This window comes from Petaurus breviceps, unplaced genomic scaffold, assembly GCF_028583685.1.
Source record: "Petaurus breviceps papuanus isolate PSGF00001 unplaced genomic scaffold, PetGlider_PUasm1.0 38, whole genome shotgun sequence".
NCBI classification, from domain to species: domain Eukaryota; kingdom Metazoa; phylum Chordata; class Mammalia; order Diprotodontia; family Petauridae; genus Petaurus; species Petaurus breviceps.
The window spans coordinates 85,020,301-85,041,880 of NW_027186304.1; the positions used below are offsets into that span (position 1 = coordinate 85,020,301).

Here is a 21,580-nt window from a genome sequence, read left to right on the forward strand (position 1 = left end):
CCGACCCCGGTGGGGGCGGAGTCAGCGGGCCCTGCCCGCAGGTGGTGGTTCCGAGGGCAGGCGCCCCCGCCTGCCGCCCTTCCCCCCCCACCCCCACACAGCGCGCGTGTTGCTAGGTGCCCTGGGCGCGAGCGCGGGAGGGGTGGGAAGGCGGGGCCCGAGGCCCCCCCAGAGCAGCTTTAGTCCTCAGGACTGAGGACCAACGAAAAGCAGTCTCTGGGGACCCAGGGAGGGCGGGGGAGAAGAGGGTGGGAGCGGCTAGCGGCTACTTCTTCCGGCGGCTTAGGGATGCAGGGCGAATGAGCCATCTCATTGACCAAATGGCATTAGGTTTAGCGTTCTACTTCAAGCCGAGAAGTGCTCCCCAATATGGGGATAGGCCACTCTCAGTTCTTGGCTCATCCATGAAAAGAGCTGCCAGAAGTTAAGAACCCAAAGCGGAAACAGCATCTGTAATCAGCCAAATGGATGTTCCAGTGGTTGCCAGTGTATTGAAATCTGAACCTGCTTTGGGCTCTTAATAGAAATTGGGCATGATCCTCTTTGTAGATATTGGTCTGATTTTGAGCCACTCGACCAGGATCATTCCGAAATTTAACTGGTTAAAAGCTAGATGACCCTTACCAATAAAGCCAAATAGTCTTTTCCCACTTCTTAGCACCCCGGACTGCTCGGCATTATTACTGCAAATGATGCAAACTTGTCCGTTGACCTGACCCTGGTTTTTGGGTGTTTAGTCCACTAAATGTGGTCTCTTCCCCATTGATTCTGCTTCTTTCTAATCTTCTGGGGTCTTACTCTCACTTCAACTTCGACTCTCACCTCTACAGGTGACTTAGGAATCACACCTCATGCTTCTCTGCCATCAAGGCAGTTCTACTTCAGTGAATCACCACGAATCAAGCAGTTTACTAAGCACCTTATGTCAGGCAGTGAAAAGGCACTTTAAAGTTATTTCCCACTGTGCCAGAATTAACAATTGGGGAGGTAGGGAAGCAGTAAAGATCTTAAAACTTTGCTGAGCTTTTAAGGTAGAGATTGAGATGAATAGTATTATCTAAAAATCTGCTCCCCTCATGTGCTACTCATATAATCTGAATTAAAGCTGCAAGAAACTTTTACAGGTCATTTAGTCCAAACCCCTTTTTTCAGTTGAAAAATGATGCTCAGAAATTACTCGCCCAAGGTCACACAGGTAGCAAATGGAAGAGTTGGATTCTATCCTAGGATAACTCCAAACCCAGCACCTTCTGCCCATAGGGCCCCTGACTGGAAACACAGCCTCCTAGAACCTCCAAGGAGACCCTACACTAGCCAACTTTCATTTCCTACTCCTCTACCATATGGGCCCCTTCCTCAGCCCCATTGGTACCCTTCACCCCTTTCTGAATCCTTTGTTTTCTTCCACCATGGCATTGTAAGCTTCAGGGCATTAAGTCTTGCCTTTGTAATCTCTTAATTCTTAGCACAGGAGATGTTTATTGACTTGTATTCCAGATGATCAACCCCTACTTAAAAGAAATCTGCCCAAATATTCTGCCAGCACCTGTCATTCAACCTATAAGCATACCAGTCCCCAGAGTTAGGTTCATTCTTTTTTAATTGTCCCACTTAGAGAACTTCTATTTAGGGGTTCCAAGCTACATGCCCTCCAATCCATTCTTTCCATGACCAGTCTTCCTAAAGCTAAAACATTGGCTTCTTAATAGTTAAAAAAAAAAAAAAAACCTGGCCATAAGCCTTGTTTCTTCCACTTAAAAGTCTTGCAGCATGTTATTTCACCTTAATTTCCTTAGCTACAAAAAATTTTATCAGTCCAGGCTACAGGATAGGGGTGGGCTTGAGTGACATGTTTAGATCAAAACATTTTGTATACAAAGCCCTATAAAATATGACAGATCTATTAGAGCATAAACCTTATATCACTTCCCATTAACTAGGCATAGTTCCTAATAGGGTAGTCAAAGCCTAACTCTTCTCATAACACATGCTGATATAATCCTTGTGTATTTCATCCTCTCAAATATCCCCCACTCCATTCTTTTAACAATTAGTCTTTGGCTTCTACATTCATTGTTCCCTTTCATCCAATGTTTTCAGAGTACCTATCATACTGAGGTGGGAAGAGCTCCAAAGCAAGGGTCGGAAGTCTAGGTGGTTTAAAGTAAGGGTTGATAATCTGGAATACTTGTCAATAAACATCTACGTAGTGCTAGCCACTGTGCTAAGCAGTTAGAGATAAAAAGGGAAAAAACCATTCCTGTTCTTTTGAAGCTTACAATCTCATGGTGGAAAAAAACATACAAAAGGATTCAGAAAGGGGTGAGGGGCACCTGTTGGGCTGAGGAAGGTGCATGGTAGAGGAGTAGGGATGAGTAGGAAACGTACATAAGTATATAAACTCTGCCAGGTTACAATCCACTTGAGATGATAAACCATGTTGGTCCAATAATGGCCTACTCTTAAAAAAAAAAAAGATTTTAGAAGGCATATTGATGACACAAGTGTAGAGCAGAGACCAAAATGATGGCCCCCAAAAATGTCATGTATGTAAAAGGTGGGGGGGAGAAGGGGTAAGAGTGTGTCTTAGGGATGTGGCACAACTCCTTTTCTAAGATTTGGAAGTTGAAGCTACATAAAGCACAGGGAGCATCCAATTATTGAGTGATTTTATCTTTATCGCTCTTTTGGCCTTCACCAAATTACCTTGTATGGGGTTTGCCAAATGAATCAAAAGCTAAGTGCCTACACAAATGTGAAATAAGACTAAATAAGAGGACTAAGACAGAGACCCAAAATATTATTAAAATTAAGTGTTAAATGTTCAAGGAGGGTACAAAATGCCAGAGGAGATTCCAAGATTGTTTCTGGAAAGTATAAATATTCATTCACTCACATAGTTTCCAGTTTCTAGCATGTCAGTTGGGCCCTGGGTTCTTAACCCTGGAGTCTATAAATTACAAAAAACAAAAACACCAAAAACCCTACTATTGCCATTTAATTGATTTTCTTTGTAATCTTGTATATTTTACTTTATGCATTTACTAAAAAGTCTGACAAAGAAAGTCAACTGCTTTCAGCAGACCACCCAAGGCCCTTGACACAAAAAAGATGAAGATCCCCTTTTCTAGGCAAGGACCATAAAGCAACAATGTGACACAATAGGCTTATGAATGACTCTAATGCCCTGAAATTAAACAAAAAAGTGAAAACTGGTGAAAACCTCTTAAGTTAGACATACACCTACAAGTCCATTTTAATCAAACTTTCTAAATAAATATATCTGTGTCATCAACAATGATGCTGTCAAAACATTCCCTACAAATAAAAAGTTTTCTCCAGTAACAGCTACATATACTTCAGGTAGTTACACAAACTTCTCAATAATCAAATGTTATTTTGTACGGTAATGTCTGAAAGCAACATGCTGATGTGGTCTTAATGGCTTTGATCCATTTGCCACCAAATATACCCTACTCTATTCTCCAGGGTTTCTCTCTCTAGGTCCCTAGACCTGAACTTCATTCAGCTTTAAGGATAAGACCAAACACATAACCTGATTAATCAGAAATGTGTCCAATAAAGCAAATATCAATTCTGTCACAGGCATTTTTATTAACAGACCATTAGAAAAATAATCATGGTGTAGAGACCTGAAAATGAGAAAAAGAAAAAAACATTAAAATTTATTCAAATACATAAACTCAAATCAGCATCAGACTAAATATATCAGATGCAAATGATTTTTAAGGCAATACCCCATCAGAAACGTTTTTCTCTTAAAGTATCCCTTTAAGCATGGGACACTAAACAGGATCCATTAAACAATAATGCAGTAGTCACAACCACCTTGAAATAAGACCATATGACCTAATGATCTCTGCCCAACTAAACAATTAACTTATTCACAGAAACTGAACTAAGAATATTTTTTATTGGTTTTTGCCTTAAAGGTCAAAACATAGCCCTCAAATCCAACGATCAAAATGTAAACCAAAATTTTTCTTCAAAATGCTTGAAACTCACCTTTAGTTCATTCTTCTAATAAGCCTGTTGATCTGGTCTTCCCTGTTACCAGCATCTCCACCTTCCACAAAATGTGTAGTCTTTTTCTTCATTCCACCTCGTGGAGAAGATAATTTGAAGGGCCACAGGAAGTTGTTGGCAGCTTTGAAGTGCTTGCCAACAGTGTAGATCTCATGGATCAAGTCCTCCATGCAGATAATTCCATATTTACCTGAAATTTACTTTACACTATTACTTTTATAAGCTACGATCAATTTATTCAAACATATGCTCGTTATTCGAGTTTTAAAAGTTCAAATATACTAAATTTTCTATGCTTGAAAAATATTGGTAGAATTCACTGGTGAAACCAACTTAAAACATTTTATTTTACTGCAACAGGTAGAGTCCAAATCTTACTCTACTGGGAAAAACACCAGACTTGAAATCAACAGACAAGGGTTAGAATATTGATTCTACTACTATCACCCTGTATAATTAGAGGCAAATGATTTCTTTTGCACATTCTATTAAATGAACCAATCATAATGACCCTTCCTGCTCTAAATTCAACAACAATCTCCCCAAATAGGTCAAACTTACCTAGAGATTTTGCAATAAGGGCATTATCTGTTAGGGCAATTCTCTGTTTCTTGATCTTGCCATAACCACGTTTGTAAATCAAGTCATTCACAGACTTCAGGTTTGGATAACTGAAATAAACAAATGAAAAAATGAGCTGTGTCTATCAGTAAAAGAATTATTTCACTAGCCCGAATGAAATTAAAATAGAACTCTTTACCCCCATGCAATGTATGGTTCCACAATCCTCAGCATGTTAATCGAGGCCTTGTTAAGCTTAACAAAAGTGCCATTGAAGATTTGGCGAAGGCGAAGAAGCTGCAATACTTTTCGGACCTTTGGGCTAACACCATTGATACTGGAGGAGAAAAAAGGATTTAAAAATTTAAAAATTGATCAGGCATTTACTTCCTTATGTGCCCCACAATTATAGAAGAACAGTCACAGAGTCCAAGAGGCAAAGATACATGCTTCAATCCTATGAAGGTTTTTATCTGAATGTTTCCTGAACCAGGGAATCAAATTACCTGGGATTGAGAACTTGGTATTTCACAAATAAAAATTAACCTCCAAAGTCAGGACTCAACTTACCCCCTGATTCTGATCACAAAAGCTAACTTGGGTTCAGCAGGTACGTAGTAGTTGCCAGCTTTGCGTGCCATTCTAGCCAGCCGGATTTCACTTCTGTACATCTGTCTGTACTCCTTATGGTAGGCTTTAGCTTTTTCATAGATAACTTTTCTCCGTATTTTACGGAGCTGAAAAAGAAACATCCAGGTTTCACTAAATATAAATTTAATTCAAACACTATTTCAATCTGTTGGTTGATAATACTATCTATTATCCCAGTATCCAAGTGCTTAAAAAAAAAATCATTTTAGATCATGTCGCTGAAGTCAATCTCAAGGAGATTCCCAACAGTCCAATCCAAAACTGCTGCTCAGGAACTTTGTCTCAACCTAAATAGTAAATATTAGTTCTATCTTCTAGGTGATGAAGCAACCAATGAAATGCCTTCTTTAAAATCCAACAGTGAATCAGAAAACATAATGCACTCATCTTAAAATTCAATCCAAATACCTGTCTATTTATAACATTCAGAGTAAGTTTAATTTTTTTAAAAAATCAAATACCTTTTTTATAGCCATCTTCTTCTTCAAACGTTTGGCTTTCAGTATTGCAAAAGCCTTTCTTTTTTTCAGAAGGGATTCTGGAACAGATGGTAGCTTCTTCTTTTCTCTATTAAAAAAAAAATCCTAACTAGTATTTCTCTTTCAAATAAATGAAATCTAATAATCCAGCTCTAAATACAATTATGCACTAAGGCACACAAGAAGATAGCAGATAAAGTACAGAGTCTGAAGTCAGGAAGACCTGAGTTCAAAAAACCAGACTTTAGACACTTAACTAGCTATGTGATATTGGACCAATCACTTAAACCTCTATTGCCTCAGTTTCCTCTTCAGTAAAATAGGGGTAATATTGGCACCAAACTCCCAAGGTTACTGTATCAACTAAGATAGTACTTGAGAAGAACCTGGCATATAAAAGCACTATATAAACAGGATCTATTATTATATCTACAATATTTTTAAGCCTATTTTAATATCACAGAATTCTGAAGAATTGAGAGGTCAGAAGGCCTCACCTGGAAAGGAATCTATGGTTTGCAAAACACTTTACAGGTATCTCATTTTATCTTTACAAAATGCTGTAAGGTAGGTGTTATTATCATCCCCATTTTATAGTTGAGGAAACTAAGACTGAGAAAGTAAATGGCTTGCCTATGGTATAACAAAATACCTGAACTATTTGAACCAACATTCAGTCTGCAATCCTACCAAAGTGGCAGGCCTTGGAGCCACTGAAGAACTGAGGTCAAGGGCTTCCTTTAAACATCTACAGGTTATGGGCAAGTCACTTAACCTCTCTCTCACTGCTCTAGACAACACACTTAAATCACAAGTCCAGCTCCCCTAATAGGTATGCTTTACCACAGATAATGGAATCCCAAACCAAAGACACATTACTCCTTCAACTTACTAATGTCCAATAAGCATTTATATCACTCATGTGCCAAGCACAAAAAGTTCAAGCACTGCCTTCAATTAGTTATTCATTAAAGGGAATATATGTGTAAGTGTGTATGTCAATGTGTTGCACGTGGGTACAAGAGTAAAAATAGAGAAAGGGGGTAGGGGGCGGGGATGCTTGGAAATTACTGTAACTGAAGGCAAAAAGGCCTATATTCACTAACAGTAGCAAAAGAAGAACCCTGCACTGATTTCTACCTGGATCCCTTGGAAACAAAGAAAAAAAAAGAATTCTGCTTTTAATTTCTGTTTCTCACAGACATTATCTAATGTAGGGAATAACATACTGAGACTGGATCCCAAGTCCACGACTAAGTGGCTACTACGTGCACGGCACTGAACGCCACTCATTCACGGGAACGTCCTGCAGAAAATTAATGGACTTAATACCCTTGGGCTCTGAGGAACGGTCGCTCCGTACTTTAGGAACCGGCCCCTTTCGGCCAAACACGGTCTTCTGGCCACAAGGAGAGAACCACGGAATGACGCCGGCGATCTGAGGCGGCAGGGGCAGAAACGAACGGAGGAGCGCGTGCTCGGGGGGCCTGGCAGAGCTGCGGCCTTTGCCTCCCCAGGCCGGGCCCCCTCCCTGGCTTGTTCCAATTCCTCCCGACACCTTTTCTCCCTCCACCCCAAGGAGGCCTGCATCCCAGCCCGGTTTCGAAGGATCCTACGTCCAAAGGAAACTCAAACTACATGAATAAGAGACATAAAGTCCAGGCTACCGCAAGACTGAGGGAATAAGGGAAGGTAGGTCTCCATTCTCGAGGATGGAAAAGGATTGTCAAGAGGAGCGGCATTTACTTACTCTACGCCCGCCATGATTCCGGCCGGAAAAAGAGGAAGTGCGCGCATGCGTACTGAACACTTAAAGACTTGGCAAGAGTTGGGGTCCTAAAACGTATTGGTGGCTAATGTAGTGCCTGAGTATAGGAGAGAAAGATTAGATAGCTTTTGAAAGCGGAAATCGAAATTCAAGCAATATCTGGTTGGGGACTCTTCTGACCAAACTACGGAAGGAAACAGGTACTGTGGAAAAGAATACAAATAAACTTTTCCATCAAAATGCTAATATTTTTGTGTTATCCTACTTGACAACCTGAGGTCCTAAATCTCCGTCTCGCATTCATTAATCGTGTTTGGGTAGGGAGTTCTCTACCGTAATTACAACTTGCAGAAAAAAGAAAAGAAAAAACCAAAACACTCCCCTTCCTTTGAGCTACCTAGTTCTCGAAGACTACACGTCCCAGTATGCCTGTCTCACGTTCTTGCCCGCCGGACGGGAAGCACAGCATGCTGGGGAATGTAGGCAGATCCAGGATTGGGAAGATTAAGGCCACTACCCAGGTTCCATTTTAGGGATGGCGGCGATTAGGCATTGCTGCAGCGGATGTGCTTGTTACCGCCTCCCCGGCTCTGCCAGTACTAGTTATAGGCTCTGGTGGAGCTCTGCCGAGGCCCTTCCTTCCCTCCTCCCCGGCTGGCTGGGCTGTCCCCCTTAAGAGCCTGACCCGTGGCCGGGGGCAGGAGCGAGTCTGGGCCATGCCTGCCCTGGAAGCTGGTGTGGCTGGAGGGGGTCGGGGCGGGGGGACCACAGAGGGAGATGGCGGTGGTGACTTCCATGTACGGGGCTGCCGGACTGGGCAGGCAAAGGCCGGGGCACCCCCTGGCGCGGGGCGTGAGCGGGGAAGGGAGGTGCGAGCTGGCTGAGCGGCTGCGGCCCGGGCCAGCGAGAGGGGCTGCCCTGGCGCGGCGGCCGCTGTTGCGGGGCTGGCGGGCGGACTGGGGGGTGGGTGGAGGGGGTCGGGGCGGGGGGGGGGGGGGGGGGGGGGGGGGGGGGGGGGGGGGGGGGGGGGGGGGGGGGGGGGGGGGGGGGGGGGGGGGGGGGGGGGAGGGAACGAGGGCTGCCGCCGCAGCCGCCGCCGCCGGCTTTTCCCCCCGTCCCGGTTTATATAGCGCAGAGCGTGGAGCCCGCTCAGTGCGCGCGGGCAATCCTGCGAGTTGCAAGCTGCGCTTTGCTCCGGACTCCCGGTGCCCGAGTGACAGCCGCGGAGCTGAGAGGGGAACGAGGGGGTGGGCGACACGAGACCTCTAGGGGGCTGGCAGGTACTGGGGGTACTTCAAGCCGTTGGGCTGCTCCTGCCTCTGGGGAAGGACTGACCACTTTCTCAGGTCCCCCCTCCATACCCCGCTCTTTAAACTTGGGTTAAGTTGACAACTCCTCCTTCAGCCGGCCTGCAGGTCCGGGCAGTGCACGGCTCTTGCCGGGCCAGGGAGGTGCGGCCGCCGCCGCCGCCGCAGCAGCAGCAGCCACAGCGGCAGCTGGAAGCATGAGGGCAGCTTAACGTGTGGCTGTCACCGCAGCTGGACCCGGCGCCCCGGTAGCGACCGGAGCCTTGCCGAGCGCTCCCAGGCGGGCGGCTAGCCAGCAGGAGGCGGCCCGGGGGCGACTGCACCGCCCTGGGGGGGCAACAGCGCCTAACTGGGCAAGGGGGTGGCACAGCCGAGGGCGTACGGCAGCCTCTGGAGCAGCAGCCGCGCTCCAGTCCCCCCGAAAGTCAGGGAGGCAACTTGGGGGGAGGGGGGAGTTAGGTGTGGGGTCTTTTCTCGAGTCCTTCCTTCCCTCCCCCGGGAGCTTCTCGGGCTCAAAGGAGGGCGGCACTCGGCCACCTCCTGGGGCAAGGAGCCAGGAGGGTCCCTCAGCCGTTCGGCTGCAGGAAAGCAAAAAGGCCAGGGTCGGTCAGTGCGGGTGCTGCTGCTGCCGCCGCCGCTGTCGCTGGACTGGGCGTCGCGATGAATATCGTGGTGGAGTTCTTCGTGGTCACTTTCAAAGTGCTCTGGGCTTTCGTGCTGGCCGCGGCCAAGTGGCTGGTGCGGCCCAAAGAGAAGAGTGTGGCGGGACAGGTGTGCCTAATCACCGGGGCCGGCAGCGGCCTGGGCCGCCTCTTCGCCCTCGAGTTTGCCCGGCGCCGGGCTCTGCTGGTTCTGTGGGACATTAACACCCAGAGCAACGAAGAGACGGCGGGCATGGTGCGCCACATCTACCAGGACCTGGAGGCAGCTGATGCGGCTGCCCTGCAAGGTAACCCGAACGGCACCCCCATCCTCCCCATCACCCCCTCCTAAAGGCTGTGACAGCCCTGTGATGCCTCCCTCCGGGGAGAGAAAATGGATCTGAACCAGAGTCCCTGCTAGTATCCCTGTCCTGAAAAGTGAATATAATTTGCCTAAAGGATAAAGCAACTGCGTATTTGGTCATCTCACAGTATTAAGAAGAAAATGTGCTGCAATCCAAGAACAATACTGGTGTGTTAATTGGATTTCATTTAGTTCCTAAGGAAAGAATAGGGTTAGCAGAGCTCTCCGAAGACTTAAACACTCCTCTCCTCTCCTCTCCTCTCCTCTCCTCTCCTCTCCCTCTCTCCCTCTCTCCCTCTCTCCCTCTCTGTGTCTCTGTCTCTGTCTCTGTCTCTGTCTCTCTCGTTATTACCAAGTGCTTAGGTTCTGTGGGGGGTTTCTCACACCCATCTGCCATGGGAAGGGCACACATTGTTGGGAAGTACTTCTGATTGCAGGTATCTGGTGGCTACAGTGTAGCATCTTGTAATCCTAAAAGGTTGGTCTAAGGGCAGGATTAATTGCATTGCAACTGTCTGCCCAGGAATATGTTCAAATTGTTTCACTGAAGATAATACATACATGTTTGCATATACTTATATACACATGCAATATATATTACCAAGTGATTGAAAATCCCCTTAGATTTGAGCCTCATTTTTGGAATCTCTTTCCTACCTTTGGTAACCTCAGGGACACCACAGCATTGTGTACAATAGCTGTTCTTAAATTTGGTTAGTTTTTGATGGAATTAAAGCCCACCTTAAACTCACTTCTTGGTCTAGAAAACTTGGTATTGATTTTTTTTTAATGAGATAGTTCATTTCAAAGGACATGATCAGATATTCCCCTCTCCCTCAAGGAAATGTACAACATTTAGTCTTTAAAATTAGATACTGCATTTTTCAAAAAGATGAATTGGGCTGCTTTTTATGCCAGAAAACCTAAAGTACAAAATGTAACTTTAAGCATTAAGTTATTAATATTTGGGGGCATAAAATCTAGGTCATATCCTTGTTTGCGGAGAAAACCTAATGAATAAATGAGATTTTTCTAGTAGAGATATTTAGTTTAAATGTCATTTACCCAGAATTTAGCATAAGGGAGCTTCATATTCACCTGAGATGTTGACATTTGCTGGGGTATCTTTTTGAGAGGTTGGTCTCTCTAAGATTAATAAATCTCCCTTATAATGATCAGTTTCTTTGGCACATGTGAGACATTTAGATTACTAAGAATTTTTTTTCTTTTCGATCCTGAAGTGAGTTTCCATTTTGAAGAACTTTGTATTGGTTGTGAGAAGGAAAGGAGAATGCAAAGAGATTTTGTTCCTGACCACCACTAGTTCCCAGAAAAGGGAAGGGAGAGAAACTTTCTGGAATGAAGTCAGTTGTTTCCAGGTGTTTTTAGATCCCAGTAAGCTGTTTTCATATAGTTCAGGGTACTGAACCTTATTGCAGATGGTGTGGGGTTTATTCTGGCTTGTATTGTACTTGTCACAATTATGTTATTTTCTCTTAAGTAAGAGTATCCAGTAAATTGCTGTAATTCTTCAAGACTGTAGGGGGAGAAAAGCAGCTGTAACTTTTAATAATTGGCAAACTTTTTGTTTATAGAAATTGTTGCTTGCTGTAGTATTTTTACTTTGTGTGATCTTTTGTCAGATTACCACTCCAGTCACTTTTTCTCCCTCCTTGTTCTATTCTTTCCCCTCATTTGTGTTCCTGAGAACAGCTGGCAATGGTGAGGAGGAAGTTCTACCTCCCTGCAACTTACAGGTTTTTACCTATACCTGTGATGTGGGAAAAAGAGAGAATGTCTACCTGACAGCTGAAAGAGTTCGGAAGGAAGTTGGAGAGGTGTCAGTCCTGGTTAATAATGCTGGTGTGGTCTCTGGGCATCATCTCTTGGAGTGCCCTGATGAACTTATTGAGAGAACCATGATGGTCAATTGCCACGCACATTTCTGGGTAAATATGAACATGCTTGATTTATATCTTTTTTTTCCTTTTATGGGATGATTGGGAGGGAGGGAAGATTTGGGCACATAGCAACTGTATACCACTTTGTCACCATAAAATATCCTTATAAATAATTATTTGCTTGTAATACTTCTGCTTTAGTGTCGATGTTGAATATTTTATACAAGAATGTTGACTTTGTTTTACAAACTGGTTACCTAATAAGATGAAAGTAGGCTTCATTAACATTGTATATATTTTCAAGGTTGCAATAAAAACAACCAGGTATAAAGGAAATGTTGGTACTATATTTTTCTTCATGCTAAATTTATATAAGAGTAATATTTTTGTTCTTATATACTTCTCAAGTTTGAGTTGAGCCATGTATATTTTCCAGTTGGTCATATATATCAACAATTTGCCTGAGATTTTGAGATCAGTATTTGTGACTCAGTAGGGAATCGTTCTGTCTGTCAGAGCTGTCCTGTCAGTCAGTTACCATTGATTGAGCATCCACAGGGTACATACATGGTGTTGTACAGTATCAGGGGTAGCCCATCGCCTTCTTCTCCTACCCCTGATGATCTGAGGTCACAGCAACTTTGAAAATGCTCCGTGTGTAAGCGTAAAGGTCATCTTAATTCTGGCAGTTAGTCACTACTGCAAGGTAGGGGACAGGACAAGCCAAGGATTTTCAAAGCAGTTGTATCTCTTAACCAACAGGGGGCTGCTGCAGCATCTAAGAAAGTAATAAGAATTCCACTTCCTCAACTTCCCTTAGACGACCCCCGAGTGGTCCTTATTTTCCGAGCATGGTTCACAGGGCACTAAAAGACTTTATCTTTGGTTTCTTTCTGATTCATGCTTTTTCTTGCATCCTTTTCAGATAGTTTTAATTTAGGGAAGAAAAGTGGGGGATGGAGGACTTTGTGCTTCTTTTCCAAGTGGATAAGGCTTATGGTAAAATATGACAAAGAATTTTCTTTCCTAATAGGGCACACATTAAAAATCATTAATTTCTTAAAGTAACTACTTGAAAAAATTATGTCTTTGGAAATGCCTATCCAAGTTCCATTTCACAAAGTGGACTACGCTGGATTCATTTGTCAGTTAAGGGATGTGTGTTTGTGCCTGTGGAAATGTGTATATACATATACACACACTCATACATATATATTTTAGATATATAAGTGTATATATAGTTTGTCTCATAGAGATGAACATAGGTGACTTTTCTACTAATGTTGAAAAAAACTGAGATTCCTTTTTGGTACATTTCTTAAATGGGGCAAGGTAAAATGATTCCTAGTTAAACCATATCTCTAGTCTATAGCATTGCTGGTAATAGAGAAATGATTCTAGGCCAAGATGTAAACTTTAAAGGAAAGTAGCAGGGAGGAGAAGATAAAGAGGCAAAAGACTAATTGAAGAGGTGGTACACAACTAACCAAAAACTGTTAACAGTATGTGCACAGGATTCCCAACAATGTATTTTGTAATCTACTTTTAAGTAAACCAAAGCACTCCCATTTGGGATAAGGGGACTTCATAGACTATGCAAAAATGACAAAAACTTTAAAGAGTAACACATGAAGCTGCTATGATCTCCACTTGAATTTAATTACATGTATTTTCATGCCATAAAGATAGAGTGAATAAATAAATTAGAATAGGACAGGATACTCAATGAGTTAGCAACAAGCCACAGTTAAAATTAGAATTGTTCTTTAACCTTTGAGGTGATGCAAGAATGTTTCATAAACCATTAACTTGAATGACCACTAAAGACTGAAATTCAATCTATCTTTCTGCTGTTTTAGCATGTCATTATATTGTAAAGCTTTAAAAATTTCAAATACATTGTTAAAATACATACCCTAAAGGAACCCCATAAAACCTGCTTAACAGTAGTCAATCTCTCCTAGACTATAAAGCTCATCCTGTTTTTAAGGACTTTCATAGCCTTGACTATGAAAATGCACCTATGTCGAAACACTTGTAATTCTATGTTTCTCTCTGCCTTGTGGAAAAATTGAATCAAATATTTAATTGTAAAAACTATACTTAGATGGAATTTGTGCATTAAGCAGGATAATATTGGCTTTCTGGAGTTCTTGATCTTCTGGATGTTGCTTAACTACAGAATTTAGGGAGTTCTTGGAAGCTTTGTCAATTATGACATCACTTCGTATTAAAATCTGGGAGGCTCCTGAATTCTCCAGCTGTTTTTGCCTTAGGCATCTAAGCTAAATAAATTCTTTTCAATATTGAGTCAGCTCATTATAAAGATGCCCTTTCCAAATTCTTGTAGTCTTTTAATCCTTCAAGTGAAAACTGAGTTCTATCAGTTTAAAATTTTGATACAAAACTTGGCAGTGCATTTGGTTTTAAATGTTAGCAAACTCACTGACACTAGAATTTGACTTAATACAAAAGTCATGATTCCTTTTATAGTACCAAGACATAGATAATCTCTGAACAAAGGTATTTTCAAAGGTACTAGTTTCAATCCAGAATTCTTTCTACTATATTTGGGTATGGGAAGGGAGTTGATACAATTGAAATGGGAAAAGGGGTAGAATTGTAAGAGGCAAGTTTATTTCAAAAAGTGAACCAGCCAGACAAAAGCTGCATATGCCATTTGACCAGGTGATCTTGAACCTACTTCTAAGTATAAGTATGTGCCTTTACAGGGATAACTAATAGTCTGGATCCTGACTCAGAGATCATATACATGTACAGTCATACACAGTAAAACAAAGTCATTATGGAGGCTCATCTGTTCAGTACACAGAACATAGCTATGACTTCCTGGACTGTATACCATGGCTCCCACCATTCCTCCTAGCTGAAATACCTTAAGATGGTTCTTTAAAGGAATTGTATGACCTGGATTAAAAAAGAAAGGAAAAGGAAAGGGTGGGTGTCTTCTATCTCGCTTCTATAGAAGTGCTTCTAGTTTGCATTTCTGTTTATCTTTTTCTGCCTTTCCTGCTTTCCCAATTAGATTGCAAACTACCTGAGACAGAAATTGGGCCCTATGCATCTTTGTATCCTCAATTCTCTAGTAAATTCTCAATATATTTACATTGGCGTGGTCTACTCTAGACCATTGTCCAAATCTTTAAAGGAAAATAATTTTCTATTAGGAGAAAATCTTGTGTATTCCCATATTCTTAAATCTGAAAAGGTAAGCATTTCTTTAGCCCAATAGTCAACAAGCATTTATTAATCTCCTACTGTGTGCTGGGCACTAACAGCTATGTATATGTTAGTGTCTCAAACTAGGGTTCCATGAAAGTCTACCATTAATGGTTATAGAATATGGAACCACTGCAAAAAAAAAATTTGAAATTGTGACTTTGTTTTTTGTTTTTATATCCTTTTGCCATTTCCTTGCCTTACTGCTCCCACCAGTAATAATAGTATACAATTTTTTTGTTATGAATATGCTGTGTTTACTGTGGTAATTGGTATTTAATGCAGCAGTTTAAGTAGCCCAAGTGGTACTACCAGATTGTCTGGGACTTGACTCAACTGCCTAATATCAAGTAGAGGAGTCAGTACTGCAGTTTGTCTCTTACTGGGTCATTCGCAATTTATCTGATGTTGGAAATTTTAAAGATTGATGGTACTAGTCTTTGGGATTCTTACAAGTCTGTTATATGACTTTACATCTGCCAGTGTTATATTACCATTGGCAGCTTTCCCAGTAACCTTCTTTTTGGTCAGCATTCAAAAAGTGATGGATTTTGGGTAGATCCTAGCCAGCATAATCTGTTGGGAAACAATTTAAGGTTATCATGAGACCCTGGACATTGTACATTAGCTAACACTCTTTAACTTCGGTACAAGTATTACTGGAATGTATCACTTTGGGTTTTTCTTTGCTTCATTGTGACACAAATACTTGAAATAAACTTTCACTGTTTTGAATATGGAAAGTTTTCCGAGTATGGGATCTGCAAATCTGTTTTCTTATTCTTCAAATTAGCATTGGTATCTTTGTGAGAGGTAGGAAAATCTTCCTAAGAGTGTTTATCTGAAGATTCTTTTTGGCCAAAGGACAACATCTGGCCTTTATACAAGAGCAAATTGATCCTTGAATAACCAAAAGGGGGAAGCAAAAGCATTTAACTCTAGTCCTTTTATGTTCTGAAGGAATTTTGCATGGTAAAAGACTAAATCTGTCAAAAAGCTAGTCAGTAATTTACTTCTATTGACATGGTAGGCAGACAAGATAATTGGTAGTTAATTAATAGTCCACTTAACTTAAAAGGTTTCACAGTTTTAAAATAGTAATTACTGAATTAGGCATTTATATCCAAATGTCTAAAGCCTATTTAGGTAAAAATCCATTCAGAAAAGTAAAAGCTAGGTCTGAGTAATGAAGCACTTAAGGACATTAGTGCTACTACTGTACCTAGTATTAGATGTATGGTCCCTGGTCATTAATGTTTTCCAAGTTCTTGTGTGATTTACCTGATTTTAATCACAAGTATACTGTTCGATGGTTATAAGGAACCCAGTTTTCTTTAGACTTAAGATAAAAATCCCATTCTATAAGTAATCAAATCAATAATCATTTTAGGTGTTTTGTTGAAGATTTTTTATGCTAATATTAAGGATTTTTAAGGTATGGTATGTTATAGAATTTTACTGCTGAGAGACCCTCAGGAATTATTTAGCTCAACCCTTCCTCATTTTACAGGTGGGAAAATTGAGACTTAGGGAGGTTAAATAATTTTACTGTGGTCATGGTATGTTGCACAGCATTGTTTATCTCTAAGCATAGCTGCTAGGACACTTTGAATGTATGACTTCCTCAAAAGGAGATTAGATGCATCTTTGGAAATTTTAGAGTGCCATTTTCTTCATAGACTTTAATTTTTAAATGCATACTTAAAACAAAATTACAAGACTGTGTCTAAGTTGGACTGAGTTGAGCTGAGGAATAAGACTTTGGTGGTTTACTGGTAAATATTACTGGCTTGTCATGTGAAGTACAGCATTATATGTACAAAGTAACTGAACAGGGAGTTGTTCTCCCTTAAATATACATTTCTATTAATTAGTAGTTTTGTCTTATTGTAGGATGTGCTACTTTTCTAACTTCCTAGAAGGAAGTTTTCTTTATTTCTGATTTTTCTTTGTTTCCCCTTGTTTATAGGTAGTTTGATGTGTGCATTACAGACATTATTCATTCTGTTCTCAAGAAGAAGCTGATCTATAGAAAAAGTCCAAGGAAGCATTCTTGAACTTAGACTAAACATTCCATTGATTGAATAGCTTTTTCAAAGGACTGGTTTGATTACCCCTATATATAGTTCTCAACAGTTCATTAGCAGGATCTAGTAGTGATAAGGGTCTAGTAGATCTCTTAAACCCTATGGTCAGATACTGAGGACTTTCTGACAGTATTCTCATTTTTTTCCCCCTATCTTAAATTTGCTTTTCTAATCGACACAACATCTGATGTTTGTATTTTCTCTTCAGTTAGTATTTGGTCCTATTAATAAATCTAAATATGTATTCTATTAGGCATTTTAGCCCTTCTCAAACTAAAACAATTTGTGATTTGATTTTCCCCCAGTACTAACTCTTCTTTTCTCATTAAGATATATTGTTGAGTTGTTCTGGGCTGAGGTTGTTTGCTTGTTTTTAGAATGTTAGTAGTAGAATTGGAAAATGTTTGCTCTGGGTTTCATTGAAATTTCTAATTTTAGATTCCAAATTAAAATAATATATAGGTCTCTGGGCTCAGATACTTAGCACCACACCCAGAAATAACTGGCCATGTAACCTTGAGCAAGTTACTTAACCCAGATTGCTTTAAAAAAAAATAATATATAGGTCAGCAACCTTCATGTTTGAAAACAATTCAGATAGGGATGGAAGCAAAAATAGTTCATTTGAATGGTTGATGGACGTGTTAGTTTGTTCTGACAGTTATGTGATAGAAGTCAGGTATAGAAAATATATTTCAAACTTGTACTAATGGTAATGTAGCTTGAGTAGTTTTTCGAAAGGAGTAGGAGGATAATGCCCGGAATGCTAGGTCAGGATATAGTCTCGGCTCCCAGCTTGAATCCTACTGAAATTCCACCAGGGGGAGTGTAGTCAGGGTGAATTCATATTTGCATACATTTCCTTCCACTTATGTAGGTACCTGCTGTCTCTCTATGAGACTGTCATTCAGTTTATCTATTTGATTCTAAATGGTTTAATATTCTAGTGGCATTTAAAAGAAAAAGTGAAAATCCTTTCAGAGATGGTCTAATTCAGTTTTTTGAAATTAAAATTCAAAACTGTGCATCTTGATTTTATTCTGTCTAGGTTTAATCAGTGATTTCTTGTAAAAGATAACAATGACTACCAATTAAGTATTCAGTCCTATTCAGAAGGAGTTCTCCTAGTCTTCTTCACAATTCTGTGGAGTTCCTTCTGGCAGGAGGCTGTTTGTTATGATAATATTAGAGTATGTTTGTATACAATTTTAATGTTTGCAAAGTACTTTACATATATTATCTCACTAGATCCTTACAACAACCCAGTGAAATTATGATCCCAAATTTACAGATGAGGAAACTGAGGCTTAGAAAGCTTAAATGATTTACCCATCCTCCTAAAGCTATCTAATAAGCATCTGAGGTAGAATTCAGGTCACTTGAATCCAAGTCTTGTACCCTAACCACAACACAAACTTCTTATTAACACACGTTGTCATAAGCTGTCAGTTAAAAGGGACTTCAGGTTTAGAGTTCATGAACTTTATGGAAATGAAGCACTTGGTGGCAGAGGGAAGATCAGTTAGCTGTATAACTTTCTCTGCATGCAGCTGAAGTGAAATTAGAAGAGTAGACCACTGGAATTGAGCAAATCAAGAAAACAGAAGTTAGGGTAGCTGAGGGGTTATCAGTATATGTTGAAGTTGCCTAGCATGAGGACAGAAGTTGGATGAAGAAACTGATTAAGGCATCGACCTCATTGAGGAAGGTAAAAGAATGTTCTGGAATTTGATAAGTAAAGGTTACAAGGACTTGAATTGTGAGATAAATTTGAATAGCATGAACCTCAGAGGAGAGACAGCAAGTGGCAGTAGGGAGAGCAAAGAGTGTTCTGACTTCTCTACTATGAATATCGGGGAAGAGGAGTATGAGAGAAAATATACTCATTAACCTTTATCAGCATCCTCTGCCTCTTTATCTGAGTAAAAGTTAAGTTGAAGGGATGCTGTTCATTTTAGTATTCATGTTTAAATCCTGATATCTCTTTGCCTTTTGGTAATTTTTCCTAATTATGCTCTTTTTTTCCTCTTTTCTTCTCTAGTTCAACCCAGATAACCTTTCCTTAATATATAGAATGTAGCTACATTTCCTACCAAAAAGGGTCAAAATGGGAAACAAAGGAACAATCTCCCATTTCCTTAAACCAAAAGGTACAGTGTCAGACTTGGTGTCCTTGGTCCTTAGTTCTTGCCTGGACCTTAATGATTCTAGCCCTTTGTGAGTTTAACCTCTTAACCACCATAACAAAAAAGAAAGGAAAGAGAAAAGGAGGCTACTGTAGAAGTCATTTCATCTAATCCATGCCTGAGTGAGAATCCCCTTCTACAACATCTTCACACTCACACTCACTCTCTCTCTCTCTCTCTCACACACACACACACACACACACACACACACACACACACACACACACACACACACACGGCATGCCAAAAGGGTCTCAGGACTGTTTTCAGTCTATGTAAATGTAGATAGGAATTAGGCACATATTTTACCCACAATCAAGTGGCCTTGGAAAGGTACCTTTTGTCATCAATTTACCTAACATATACTGTAATGTTCTACTGTGGAGATTGAGTTAGATTTTACTTTTACATATTCTACTAGCTCACTTTAAATCCCTTTTACTAGTATTTTTTTAAACTTTTTTGAAACAAGATTCTTTAGAGTCTTACATAACTTTATTTTCATCTTAAGAATTCATTTTTCTAACAGCTCTTTTAGAGGGGCATGTTGCCTAACTCTTTTTCATTTTATTCATCTATAGTCTGCCAAAATATCTAGTTTACAACTTTTGGAGACTGCCTTCCTGCAGGCCTAAAGCTTAAATAGCAGAGTACAGGGAAATAATTGAATAATTATCATAAAAACTTTCAACACTTTGCACCAAATGCTCCTAGAATATGTTAACAAATGAAGAAAATTACTGGAGAAGTTTAGAGTTATGTCACAGAATGTGACTCATACTGTTCACCCAATTGACAAGTCACTTATAATGAATTCACATTTGGGAAAAAACATTATTAGATTGTTGAGACTACCAAGAGAATAGAATGTAAAAATGTTTTAACTTTCACAGAAGCATTTTAGGTATGTTTTCCGAAATGCAATGTTAGTAATATTGTTTCACTTCCATTTGTCACAAAGATGTGAATGTCTTATCTTTGCTGCAAATAATTTACTAGTAGGCTCCAAATGGTGAACTACTAAGTTCTTCTGAATATTAACATTATATAACTTAGTATCAGTTTAAATGACAGAGCCCAAAATAACACTTTTCTTCAAATAAATGCAATGGAGAAATACTTGCGTTATAATTTACATAAGTATGTGGGTGCTTTAAGGATATTAAATTCAAACAATTGCCTCCAATTTTGCTTCCTATGAATTGGTAATTAACATACTTCTTCCTGTATTGAAAAGTTTGAATGGGATCTTTTCTGTAGGTGAATTAGATGTAGAGGAAATAGAGAAGTATGAGATATCAGGCCACATTTGAAAATTTTCTTTACTGATTTTTGGATTCCTCAGTCCTTAATAAACAACATAATTTTTGTTCCAGCAATTTTTAATTGCCACCTTTTGACTTTTAAATCACGTTTATTTTCAGATATGTCTCCTGAGAGTCAATTTTTGTAATAAAGAATTAAAAGGATGGGTTGGATGCATCGGGGACAGTTAAGAAAAGATAAATTGCCATTAATGAAATGTCTCTTCTCCCATAGTTATCAAGGTTGTTTCTAGAAGGAGTTTGGAGCTTCTATTCTAGGAGCTTCTAGAAATCTTTTTATAGGCCTCCCACTATAATAGTAAGCTATCCATGCTTCATGCTAGCATAACTACATTTGCCTGTTTCCAAGGAAGGCCCTCCTATTTCTAAATGTGTAATACATTGCTCAGTTAAAACATTAGCCAAAGAATTCTTTTTCATTATAGTGTTCATTTCAGTTTATGTAGTTTCCATTCCTTCTTTCTTTCTTCCTTTTTTGGGGAGTTGGGGAATAGCAGAGACCAGACCTATGATTTGATACAGGAGACAAGCTTGCTCTATTCAAATAGATCTGCACCTTTATCAACAAGCATTTGTTTTGAGTCCTACTATGTGCCAGGTACTGTGCTAAAATTCTGAGAGACTTGCCCCAAACACTCAGAGGTTAAGTAATTTACCCAGGGTCACATAACCAATACATACTAAAACATGCAGTTTGGAAGTTGGAAATGAAAATTACGCAGTCTGCAGAAAAAATATTTAGCTGCTGTCAGGAATCAACCAACAGGCATGCATCGTTCACTTACTTTATGCCAGTTCCTGGGCTAGGTGCTATCAAAAGTAAAACAATCCCTGCCCTTCCTGATATTATAGTCTAGCAAGGGGAGAGAATGTGTATGTAGAAAAGGATATACCAGATTGTTTGGTTGGGGCAGGTGGGAAGCACTGACAGCTGGGAAATCAGGAAAAGCTTCATGTTAAAGCTAGTACTTGAACTGAGCCTTGAAGAAAGCTAGGAATTCTGAAAAATAGAGGTGAAGGAGT

At 40.3% G+C, this 21,580-nt stretch overlaps 2 protein-coding genes across 2 annotated transcripts in view; one reads left to right on the top strand and one right to left on the bottom strand.

Moving 5' to 3' along the window:
* Window positions 1-3,591: 3,591 nt before the first annotated feature.
* RPL7 (ribosomal protein L7) lies at window positions 3,592-7,609 on the bottom strand. Its single transcript, XM_069100121.1, has 7 exons — window positions 7,489-7,609; window positions 5,721-5,826; window positions 5,179-5,345; window positions 4,808-4,945; window positions 4,609-4,718; window positions 4,027-4,237; window positions 3,592-3,653 (listed from the first exon to the last, which is right to left on the bottom strand). The coding sequence occupies exons 1-6, from the start codon at window positions 7,533-7,535 to the stop codon at window positions 4,029-4,031; spliced, it is 777 nt and encodes a 258-aa protein (XP_068956222.1). The 5' UTR covers window positions 7,536-7,609; the 3' UTR covers window positions 3,592-3,653; window positions 4,027-4,028.
* An 843-nt stretch (window positions 7,610-8,452) lies between these two features.
* The window catches only part of RDH10 (retinol dehydrogenase 10), a 38,132-nt gene continuing 25,004 nt past the window's right edge, over window positions 8,453-21,580 (top strand). Inside the window, exons 1-2 of the mRNA XM_069100122.1 lie at window positions 8,453-9,762; window positions 11,532-11,767. Coding sequence (XP_068956223.1) covers window positions 9,474-9,762; window positions 11,532-11,767 — 525 coding nt within the window. The 5' untranslated portion in view covers window positions 8,453-9,473. The remainder of the gene's footprint in view (window positions 9,763-11,531; window positions 11,768-21,580) is intronic.

Bases quoted from the DNA above. Each gene is read 5' to 3' on its own strand.
- RPL7 (XM_069100121.1), bottom strand. From the start codon at position 7,535: ATGCGCGCACTTCCTCTTTTTCCGGCCGGAATCATGGCGGGCGTAGA. The intron at 5,827-7,488 runs GTAAGTAAATGC...TTTTTTTAATAG, and splicing joins GGAATCATGGCGGGCGTAGA to AGAAAAGAAGAAGCTACCAT. The intron at 4,238-4,608 runs GTAAGTTTGACC...AGTAAATTTCAG, and splicing joins CCTTATTGCAAAATCTCTAG to GTAAATATGGAATTATCTGC.